This window comes from Lepisosteus oculatus, chromosome 3, assembly GCF_040954835.1.
Source record: "Lepisosteus oculatus isolate fLepOcu1 chromosome 3, fLepOcu1.hap2, whole genome shotgun sequence".
Lineage (NCBI taxonomy): Eukaryota > Metazoa > Chordata > Actinopteri > Semionotiformes > Lepisosteidae > Lepisosteus > Lepisosteus oculatus.
This window is the reverse complement of record NC_090698.1, coordinates 33,384,435-33,396,798: the sequence shown is the minus strand read 5'-3', so window position 1 is coordinate 33,396,798 and position 12,364 is coordinate 33,384,435. Positions and strand designations below refer to the sequence as shown.

Here is a 12,364-nt window from a genome sequence, read left to right as displayed (position 1 = left end):
GGCACTGAGAGGTACAGAGCACAGTTAATAAGGAAATGGAGGACTATCTAGAATCTTCAATGACCAGGTTGTCTTCCAAAACTCAGGAGTTTGGCAAGAAGGACATTGGTCAAAGAAGTCAAAAGGCCAAAAACAACCTTCCATAATCGACAATATCTCATAATTCAGATGGGAGAAACTGTGAGAGTAAACAGTATCTCAGGTACTGAGAGGTGCGAGAAGCGAGGGGGAAGCCATTTTTTAAAAAAGCTCACATGAAGTCCCTCGTTGAATATGGCAAGGAGGAGCCTCTGAAATTATGTGCAAAAAAATCTGTGGTCTGAATAGACAAAAATTTAGTTATTTGGCCATAATGCCAAGCATTATGTCTGATGAAAGAATAACACTCCTCATCACTTACAAAACACCATCCCCACACTGAAGTATGGTGGTGGCAGCATAATGTTCTGTTTGCTTTCCATTGGCAGGGACTGGGAGGCTTGTCAAGATAAAGGTCAGAACAGATGGAGCAAAATATAGGCAGAACCTGAAACAGTCTGCAAAAGATCTGAAACTGGGAGGGAGATTTATACTTCAAAAAGACAAGACGATGACCCCAAACACAAAGTCAAAGCAACCCTTGAGTGGCTTAAAAAGAACGTGGATGTTCTTGAGTGGCTCAGTCAAAATAGTCTGCAAATTACACAGAAAATGAAAAGCTAGTTACAACATACTGAAAAAAAACCTGAGGCTGTAATTGCTGCAAAGGGGGAGCTAATAAATATTAAATGCTAAAGGTTCTCATGGGGTAAATACTTGGACAAGCTGTATTTTTTCAGTTTTAAATTTTTCATAAAATTTTATTTTACTATAAAAATGATTATGTCCCATCAAAATGTTAATTATGTTTTGTTAACCATATGAAAAATAATCCTGTTCAAATGTGTTACAATTTGAGGTTTGTAACATAGCAAAATACTGTATGGTAGAGGTCCATGGGGGGTCAATACTTTCTACATACATTTTTATAGAAGTCCTCTTGCTGTAGTTGTAAGATAATTAGAGTGATTCTAAAGTATTATTTGACAATCATTCAGTCAAAAATCCTGCATAAATGTTTCATGCAAACAGTGCCATACAAAAGTATTCAGACCCTTCCATCGTGAAATTATATAAATGATGCACACACATTTTTTAAACTTAATATTTTATTTAAAACCAGAATGCTCAAATTGATAATGAGTAAGATAGGCTTCAATTAATGTCAGAAAAAAAAGAAATATTTTGAATGCATAAGTATTAAGAACCATTAAGTCAATATTTGGTGGCCAGTGACAGCACTTACAACCACAAGTCTTTTGGGTAAATCTCTACCAGATTTGTACACTGGTTTCAAACAACAAGAACAGCAGTTGTCAAGTTTTTCCAAAAAAATTTAATAGGATTCAAGTCAAGACTTTGATTGGCCAGTCAAACATATTCACTTTCTTGTTCTTAAACTAGTTTAGCTTTGGCCATGTGCTTTAGATCATTGCCCTTGTGAAAGTTAAGTTTATGTTCCTGTTTTATATCTTCACTTCTTAGATACTTGTACATTATTTGTTCTATGTTCTCATCACTCTTGACAAGCTTCCTACTCTCTACTAATGGGAAGTAGGATTATAAAATAATGTTCCACCACCATACAGAAAGAATGGTGTTCACTGAATGATGTTTGTGTTTGATGATCTGTTTGTGTCAGATGTAATACTTTGAAATTCCAATTATGTCTTGTCAGACCACAAAAACTATTTGCCACGTTTCCAGTATCACGTAGGTATTGTGTTGCAAACCCCATGCAGGATTTTAGACCTATTTTTAGTTCCACACAATCTCCCTTTGTGAAGTGACCAGCCTCAACCACTGAATTTTGTATCTTTTTTCAAAGTCACCTATTCAAGTGAAGTGCTGTCTCTGGTTCACATGCTGTGGCCCGGGCAGTCAGCAGTCACTACACACTCACCTAAGTGTGTGACTTATTATGGTAACTTTGTGCGTCCAAATTAACCTAGGCTTTCCTAAGTCCAAATATAATTACACAAAAATTCCTTTTCTATTACTCTTTCATATCATCTATTTACTTCTCTGTTTAGCAAGCTTTAAAGGAAAAATGTGAAAACCATGAAATAGTTTGAATACTTTTGTAAAGCATTATATACTGTATAAAGTAGTGCCACATTTTCTCTTAACTCTCTGAAATATGAACTGTTAAAGGAGATGTTTTGGAACAAAACAACAATACTTTGAATTACATGACTTTCTTGGAGTTCCAAGGAAGACATTTATTCCATGCATAAAAGTAAAAAAAAAAAAATTCGAAAATGTGCCTGCTTTTTCTTTCTGCAGATATTGAAGGGTGGTTAATTTTAATAGTACAGAATAAAGGGGAACTGAAATATGCTGTTCTGGCTGGCTGTTTGCAAACTATTCACATAATGCTATGCTATTCCCCATCTGGGAAAATATCCACCAAATAAACAGATAACAATAAATGATAATAATCGACATTATAGCATTTGGAGTCCAAATCTTTTGAAGTTGGTCAAACATAGTAGCATACAAGTGTAATGTAATCCAGTGTCCCACACACGAGCTGTACTTCTGTGAAAGGCAGACTATGGACTAATGAACAGCAGGGAGGATTGCTTCTTGTGAAGAAAGAAAAGAAGGTCACAGGATATATCACTGGAGTATACTGACCCCTACAGCAAAGGACAAAAAGTACTTGTTGTAATCCTTGGGGCTGCAGCGCAGAATATAGAGCCCTCTCTGGTTGCCAGCTCTTCTCAGTTTGCTGATGGCGAACTCCATCCTGTGGCAAGAGAGAGACGGTGCAATGGCTATCAGTAGCGCTCTACTACCCAGTCACTGTCAGGATCACAGATACAGTCTGGGCTCGAAAGAGTGGGGGTGGAAGAATGCTTGTGGAGAAAGTGTATAGTCAAACTGGGCAAGAAAGTGCCTTTGGGCTGTGACTTATGGTTCTTTTGAATCAATGTCTTCAATATATTTCTAAAGAGGAAACAGCTCTCTGGTTCACGATTGTAAACTATATTGGTAATAGAAGGATAACGATGAAGAATGTTTTGAACAGGCATATTTTCCAAGCATTCAGATTGTTCAATTTGACAGCTATTCAGATTACACCATGCATGTGCACTGAACTGATATTTCAATTTAAAACTGCTTAAGATATTTTTAAAAACACATATAATAATAATGCACTACAAGCTGTGTTGTGTCTGGATAGTACCAGAAGCAATTTTCTTTGTAGAGATGTATACAAGCACTACTGGGAAAGGCAGTTACAGTAGGGGATAACAGGGGATTAATGTCTATGTTGTTCTTTTATGCTAGAGGACAAGAAGAAATAACCTGTTTTAACCAAGAACCCCAAAGCATCACAATATGCAACAGTTGTCAAAATTAGTTCAAGTAGGTAGCTGTGTCAGCATGCGTAGGCTCCACAGGAACAATTAAAGGTTTAAGTTTATTCCATGCTAAAAAAAGAAGAAAAGAAACACAATGGTTTGGCTGTGGAGCCAAAGGCTGTGTTTTTTTGTTCTCTTTTCAGCATGGAATAAACCTAAACCTTTACTTGTTTTTGTGTTGTCAAAATATACTCCTCAGCTGAGATGTCCATTCAGCCCCTTACAGAGCAGGTGAATCCTAACAATTCAAGACCATCACAAGATGAGCACTAGTTTGATTGACTAGCTAGTATTTAATTCAGAAGAAATTAGATTATCTCCAGATGATTGCGCTGTAATTCACTGAGCCCTTCCTGCTGTCTTAAAATTTCCCTTGAATTTGGATTACACTAGTTGTGCTAGTAATAGGTAAATATTTTTCTGAAATATTTATTGTAAATGTAATTGGCTCCTATTGGATCTGTTGAATGGGTAACTGAATAAAATCAGAAAAACTCTTTGCGTGAAGATATCTATAAAAAATAGTGTTTAGAGGTTCTCAAAATACGAAAGTTGGTTTAAACTAACCTTCAAATTAGTTCATTTTTGTCTAATAATTCAAAATCTGTCCAAACTGAGTTTAATTAAGAAGAAAGATTATTGACAATTGTTGTACAAAACATGGACTTTTATAAATTTTTACTTTTTAAACCTTGTTAGTGGATACCATATGGAGTTAGACCATCACTATTTCGTACTGTATACAAACTTCAAGCTTCAAACATGTTTGAATTGTCAAAATGTTTATACATAAACATTTATTATTTTCCAAGTTTTTTTCTTTTACTGCATTTTCAAACTTGGGTTTCTATATTTAGAAGTAAAAAATATTGCTAACATTTAGGTTAAGTCCCTTCAATTAATGTTATACTTGAATTATGTTCAGATAAAGGCACCTCTTTTCTATCCAAAGGAATGTTTCTCTCTTAGGATGCCCAGTTTAAAAGCTTGAGCTCAACTCTAAAGGTTAGATTCAGACAGAGGAGCTGGGAGTTGTTCTTTTTACTAGTATAAAACTTTTTTAAGAGTTTACTGAAATGACTGCTATTTGAACAGTGAATTTTAGCAGTGAAGCTTAAATGGGTGAAAAATCTGTACACAATATTGACATTTATAGATTCCTTACTGTGTGGTTGATTTAGCCTGACATTCCCAATTTTGGATTTTTCTCCTTTGAAGTGATGAGGAAAAAAGAAAAGTCTAGCTAAGTCTCTTTATAATAACGATAGTTTTTGAACACTGAAGACCCTAATTTATGAGGAGTATAACAAAATAGGAAAAACATGAAGGCCACAGAACTCTAACAGGTGCCGACTTACGAAACAGGGCCATGGCAGTAGCTATGAATGACTTCTAGTAGTCGTGGCGGTGCCACCTCTTTACAGAGGTAGTGATGTGCATCTGTCGTTAGCCGGTAATAACCATCAATCAGGGACACAAAGGAGAGAGCCTCAATTAATGAAAGGAATTCCAGCTCCTGCAGACAGAGAGGCACAAACAAAAGTGTCACAGGAACAGGTTATAGACATTAATTAACCTCACAGGAAGTTGTTGAAACAGAAACAGCTGGAGAAACTGCACATACTGTAGAAGGTGCACCAGTACAGACCTTAACCCAGTACCAAGACCTCGGAGGCAGTAGTGCTAACTTCCATGTCACAGTGATGCCCAAGTACACACATATTATTCAAAGTTAGGCGCACAATTAGATGCATTTTAATTCAAGGCAAATCTCCAGTTCACATTGTGTTTTTTTGCATTAAGTGACACAAATTGATACACCTGTTTGCACACAGTAAATATTTACTGTACATCTCACCTTTACCTAGCGGTTTTTGAAAAATCAATAAAATAGTGCTACTTCTTTTTTTATTATATCTACATATCTACTATCTACATGTTAAGTGGTACTCCAATTACACAAAAAATCTAATTTACAATGACCCTTTTATACACTAGGACACAACTTCTGGAGAAAATGTAGTGGAAATGTCAAAGAATAAAACCCCTAACTGTCAAAGTGATATACTGTAGAGCAGTTGCCTGGTGAGACCCGTGTGGTGCATTCATAGTGCACATAATCTAAATAAAACATCTCTTTTGGAAAACATTTGTATATAATGCTAATATTTGCAAATCTATATTATTTTTACAAATTATACTTTCAAAGGATAATTACCGACCATTACCACAATAACACCCATTTTACAATTTCTGTAAAGATAGTTTAGATGACAACAGCCAAGAGGAACAAAAGAAATGGAAGAATGAGCTACATGCTTGGACTGGGGAAGTTCACATGTCTGACAGAAAAAGAGTATGTATATGCATTTCTCATTTTAGTGAGTACTTGTGAGTTAAGTACTTGTTTAATGAGGGATGAGTGTATATTAATATATGAACAATATACAAATTTAAAATGTTTTTTGCACTGTCCTCTATATAAGATTGCTTCTACTGATAAAAGGGTGCCAAGCCTTGCCTTCACTTGAGCCTGCACTGCCAAGCATCACTGTTTATGTTTTCAACTGCTTCATTCAAGCTGTGTTTATAGCTTTATTCTGTTACTGATATCCACTTTAGCATTATTAGACTTGTAGGCAGTAACTGGAAACTCTACTGTCACTGTTTAGAGACTGGACAGACTGGACACTTTGTTCTGGACAGGTATACTAGGACAGACAAGCCATTAAATTTGAGAGTATTTTGTCCAGTACCACTCAAGATGGTAAGTTTCAAAGCCCTTTCAAAATCTTATATGTATTAACTTTTGAACCTATTGAATTTAAATTTAGCAGATTTCAACCACAGGCTGCTGCGCTGCTAGACTTATGTTACCTTTGTTTATGTCCATACCACGTGATCAAGTATTTGGTGAAATGTGTCCATAACATATATATGTGCAAATGGAATACACTGTAACACTGATTCCTGCTGTTTAAAAAGCATTTGACAATTAACTCCAAATATGGTAACTATCTAGTGATCAAATCATTAATATCTGACACGCTTTTGTTCCGGCATATACAGTACCACGATAGTAATGTGGCTGATATTTAATTTCCTCTCATCTTACACTATCTTCATCTTAGCAACCAGTTTACAGATTGTACTAAACTAGGCAGATAACATGAACAAGCAGTGCTGCCTCATATTTTCACCTCACATGTTGCTGTAATAATCTACCCATCCACTGCAGGTCATCTGCTGTTTGGCAAAACACAGCCTCTTGCCTAAACTGTTCCAGTTGAAGGACTGCTCGGCTTATTAGGTCCAGCTGCATGTATAATTCTAGTCAGAAAACAGGTAACTTTTGGATAAAAGTTATCCCCACATAAGATGCAATTTGCTAGATCTTTGTTTTTTATAAAGTATTAATTCAACTTTCTTTCAGTTCTGTCCACCATATGTACATTCTCATTACGTTGCTATAAATGTTGTATGCATCTACTTATGTTGAAAATGATAGAAAAAGTGAAAAACAATAATTTAAAAGCAATTAATTATGAAACCATAAGAAAGAAATATAAATTTCTCAGAATGGAAAACAAGACCTTCTTAAAAATGGCAAAGTACAAACAGCAAGATTGGTAAAATAAGTTAACCACTGTTTGTTTTGGATTTTTTTCTTTCAAAAACCCACACATTTGCAATCATCAGGATTTGCATAATGACCCTCTCTCCAGCACTGGGAGAAGAGGAGCATGCCCATTTTTGTGACATCTGTCATTCTGAAAATGACATGCATCGAGTGGAGAAGCGATACAGATCTCAGCGACAAAACTACAATCTCAAAGGCACCCTGGTAGTCTAATTCATTGCTGTTAGTCAATGCTATGGGATAGACAGATAAATTAGTGTATATTTTATTGGGAACAGCTGGCTTTGTGGTTTCTAACAAACCCAGCTGTGCATCTGTGATGAAGCCTGTAGCAAATCTCTTTGTCAAATACCACCTGTAATGTGCTACAAGACTCTTGAAGTCCTGAGGGGCCATTTTGACCATTCTTTCAGGTAGAATTTGTTTATTAGTTTAAAAACATAATTGCATAATTTTTCTGAAAAAACGTAAACAAGTGACATTTATATGTATACTGTACATGTACACATGCAGTACGTGTTATTTTTCTGATGTAGCTACTGTATTCTAAGTAAACTGTAATAATCTATCATTAATAGAGATTTATAATTCATATTTGAGCTAAATATTGTACTATATGAAAAAGCAGAAAAGCTATAATTACTGCTAATAATACAAATGTAATATGGTCAAAGAAGCTTATTACAAATGTTTAAGATGGCAATTATTTCATTACTGCTTTTAGGTTGTTACAGTTTGGTAAAATCATGTACACTGCAGTATTTTTCAAAAATGTTTTCATTAAAAAATCAAACCTAGTTTTTACATAAATTGAGGTTATTTTCCACAGAATTTAGTAAAATATTTTGCACAACCTGAAGAAATTTCCTGCAAATTCCATCTGAACCTGTTTATAGCCTTTCAATTAAGGGTTCATATACATTGAAAAGGTCAGAGTTTAACAAAACTGTAGGGTTTAAGGAATACTAGGTATGTGCATAGACAACATAATATAAGGAGTATCAATACCAGTGCATATGCAGTTATTTAGACTCATACCAGTGTTTTGCCATCCTGTTTGTTGATGGTAACAATTCGACTTTCAGAGGACCCATCTTTGTTGGCTTGCTTGATGCTGATATCAATAACATCAGGGAAATTGCAGTATGTCTGTAAGTCCTAAGGAGAAATTAAAAAGATTTACAGCAAACTTTTGAGTTAGACCATGACAATGCTTTATACACTGCACAATATTACAAATAAAGCATATTTGATATATAGTTACCAATACTATTTCTAAATATATAGTAGAATAAATAGTTTATGTAGTAGTATAATATATACCATAATATATACATATATAGTATACATTAATTATAATATTGATGACAAAACTGAGATTCATGAAGGGACAATATGACAAGAAATGTACATTTAAAGATTGATATAAGCTTTTTTGAAGTTATGAATGAAGAAATTTTCCATAATAACTGTTAGCAAGCATTAAAAGTGTATAAAAACACAGGAATCGTTAAAGATGGAAGGTATAAGTGAAAAGAATACTAAATTCCCAACCACTACTGTTTCACCCAATAGGTGACAGCACTGCAAAACTCAGTCTCTTGCTTTGAGGCATTTGAGGCAGCTGTATGCAATTCTCTATGTTTCTCTCTAAATTGCACAGGAAATTCACTTATAATTTTATAGTTTGAAACCACACTACCATCTAAGGAGATCACTATACTCTGTGTAAACTGAGTATATCAATATAATCAACCAATGAAGTCTTGCAAAAAAAAAACACTGTAAGTTTATCTACTTCACTAGAAAGAAATCTAATGCTTCATCAGCATCAAGTGTACATAAGAGAAAAAAATAGCTATTTTTGTTAAAACAGATACATAATCAGCACTTCTGGAAAAGCAGAAGGACTTGCACAACAATTCATAAGAAAACAGTAATGCTTATGTGGCAATAATACACTTTAGTTTACCTGATTACAAGGAACAGCCTTTATCCCCATTATGTAACAGTTGAATCAGAAAGATAGCACTTCAGTAAACCTTAAAGTTTAAGAACTTCGCAGTACATTATAAATCCACCCCCCATCCCCCAAAAATAATGAATCAGTGTGACATTTGAAATTCTATCTGCCCATATGCTGATTTCTCCTTTTCAGTAACTGAAAACTCTAGCTTTTTTCTCTTTATATTTGTAGTATAAATTTGTACATATTTGTATTTGAGAGAACATATTTAACTTTAGCTTACAAAGTTTTTATAAGTAATTAATGATGGTGACTACCATAGTTATTCCAAACCTTGCTCATAAAGAAAACCACTGGACATTGTAATTTAACAAAGAAGATTCAGGACAGTTGCACATAAAGGGTGATAGGTAGGCAAGGTAGGTGTTTGACTCAAGAACTTGCCAGAGTTATACTGACAGGACTATTTAGACTGGGGAGAAAGGTTTGTTCACATTCTGGACAGAGCTACTGTGTGACATAACTGAAACAAAAATGATTCTGGTTCTCTAGCTCAACTTTTATTTGTTCCTAAATACAAGTGTCAGGACCCATTAGAAGAGCTGTACCTGTTCAGAAATTGAGCTAGCTTCTTTGTCCTTATTTCTTGACCACTGGATGCCGTTGTTGCCTGCGACGCGGATGGTGACAAGGCCAGCAGAGGGCTCCTTCACTTCAAAGTACTCAGAGTAGAAGGCAGACTGCAGCATCTCCAGGTTAATAAGATACTTCAGCTTGAGATCACGGGCCGCTGCTTTGCACTGGCTGAACTGCTGGATGAAACGGCGGAAGCGATAGCGGATTCGTTTTCGAGTAACAATGTGGTAGTCCTGGATCCTTGCCCTCATGTCCTTGGGCAAAAACGACTTATAGCTTTGGGGGGACAAGAAATAAAATAGTGTTGAAAAAACCAACAATGGTATCACATCATAGAACCTAGCAGCTGATGAATTTGAATTAATCAGATGTTGTTTACATTATATTTTATTTTTCATAAAATAGGAAACAAAAAATGCCTAGAAAATTCCATTCAACAATGAATGTGACCAAACCTTCCAGAGCAATGGACAGCACAGACTATTTGCAATGACGTTTTCACAATCTCACCACAGATAATAACTTGCACAATATTAGAGATATTAAAGGGATCTCATTTTTGTTGCATACTGCAACAAATTATCTTCTGGAAAGAGCAATACTGAAGAAACTGTACAGACACTGTACAGACTGGCATATTTGGTTATGTAAAAGAGTTCAGATTCATTTTAAGAGATATTTACATCACACGTCTTATGAAATCATTAGCCCCCTTTTAGGGAAGACGAGAGACCTCTTCCTTCTGCTGGTCTTAATTTGGTTTTACCCACACATACGCTCATCACAGTCACTAGAGCTTCTCACTAACTCTTTAGTCTTGATCTTCAGTAATCAGCAGGCACCAAAGTACTCAACTTCATTAATTCCATGTCTTCCACACAAAGCCTATCCTTTCCCTCAAAATGCCACCTCTCACTATCTTACACTTTACTAATCCTAATAATATTATCTAGTAATTTCATTTTCTAACCTCATTGAAGAAGAAATTCAATTGAACACCATATTTTTGTTTCAAATGTTAGAATGCAGGGGTAAAGGTCTTCTTGTCTCACCTCATGGCATTGTAGATATCCAGAGGAGACTGGTCTTTTTCCTTGGCTATCCTCATCATGTCAAGAACTGCCATTCCTAGGCACTCCTCTTGGGTTTCATGGCTGATGGCTATTTTGACCCAACCATCCACAAAATCACTCCGCCACTTAAGAAAGAAGAAAGAATAAGCTATAAGCTTGACAGCTGATACTTTATATGCCAGGTACTTTCAGGAGATTTCACCTCCTAATGGTTTTGACATGTCTTTCTATTTTTACATTAAATAGCAATCCAAAGAGTAGGGACTTTTGCCCTTCAAAACCATATTAAATTTAGAGAAGAAGAAAGCACCCATACTGTACATTTGCCAAACAAATCAATTTCTTGTCAATTTCAATCAAACTTATCAAATTAAAATTTTAACTACAATACCACCTTAGGGACATCTTTAAATGTCTTAAATGTTACAGACAAAAATTAATTGGAGGCAGAAATTGAATGCACAGAAAATGTAGTTAAGACAAACATCTGAGAATTATAGTCTGTAATTCAGTGACACCAGCCAGCCTTGTGGAATGTTCATTGAGTTTTTCTACTTATCCCTATATACACTGGGTTTGAAGTCAACCACTACACAATATGTGTGAAATGAACAAGAAAACTGCATTCCCGTATGCCTTATTTTGGTTCTCTGATCTTCACAATCTTTCTGAAAGGATTACAGCAGACTGTAATGTATTCTAAAAAGAAGCACATGGACAGCAGGAAACTGGTAACCGAGCGTCTGATTAACATGGCTCCAATGTTCTTCTCATCTCTCTTATCATTTTTTTTGGTTTGAAGAGTACCCACAATTGGTCTGGAGAGTATTAAACATAAGCATAGATTTTATCAGATAAGTACCAAATGACCCTTAAATGCTAAAAAATGACATAATGTACTGGTGTTACACAGGGTTGAGTGCTAAGAGGACCTGATCCGAATGGTGTTTATTTCAGGGGGAGTTAATGGATGTGAACTATTTTTGGTCAAATAACTTCTTCAATTTCAGTTACTTTTTTTAGACAGACTTGACTTAAGTCTCAAAAGGCAGGAACTTTTTTACCCTTCTGAACTTTTTACCCTCAAGACCCAGCTGCACTTGTTGACATTTGTGACTTGGGATTCGGCTTGACAAATTACACCGTTTAAGAAGGTGGTAGGTGGAGACCTTAATACATTCCCCCAGAGAGAAATTATCTGCAGCCCAAGTCACCTGACTGTTTGGAGGAACATAACCGGTCAGGTGAAAATTAAAACCTGGAAACGGAGGTTTTTTAAATTGGCTGTTGACATCTGCTCATTAGGAAGAGAGCAGAGCCATGCTATGCAATACACCAGAGGGAGAAGACAGTGAGGAAACAACTGACACACAAGCCTCTGAGCATGAGCATGAGTTTATGGAGAGGGACTTAGAAGTCTAGAGCTTTGAGAGAGGTTTTATGACTGGTTTATTTTTTCTTGTACTGTAAATAAAAGACCATTACTTTTGGTTACCAAGCTCTGCCTATAAAAATGATCTCTGTTGTTGCACACCACCCTTGGGTGTGCCACACCCGATATGAAACTGAAATGTCCATATAGCAAAACTAAAACAAGAGT

At 35.6% G+C, this 12,364-nt stretch overlaps 1 protein-coding gene across 5 annotated transcripts in view; it reads right to left on the bottom strand.

Annotated features, from left to right (window-relative positions):
• Positions 1 to 12,364, bottom strand: part of jak2a (Janus kinase 2a) — a 102,995-nt gene that overhangs the window by 17,458 nt on the left and 73,173 nt on the right. For all 5 annotated transcript variants that reach the window (XM_069187132.1, XM_069187133.1, XM_069187130.1 and 2 more), the window contains 5 exons: positions 10,744 to 10,889; positions 9,664 to 9,967; positions 8,128 to 8,247; positions 4,808 to 4,965; positions 2,719 to 2,830 (listed from right to left, as the gene is read on the bottom strand). In XM_069187132.1, coding sequence (XP_069043233.1) covers positions 2,719 to 2,830; positions 4,808 to 4,965; positions 8,128 to 8,247; positions 9,664 to 9,967; positions 10,744 to 10,889 — 840 coding nt within the window. The remainder of the gene's footprint in view (positions 1 to 2,718; positions 2,831 to 4,807; positions 4,966 to 8,127; positions 8,248 to 9,663; positions 9,968 to 10,743; positions 10,890 to 12,364) is intronic.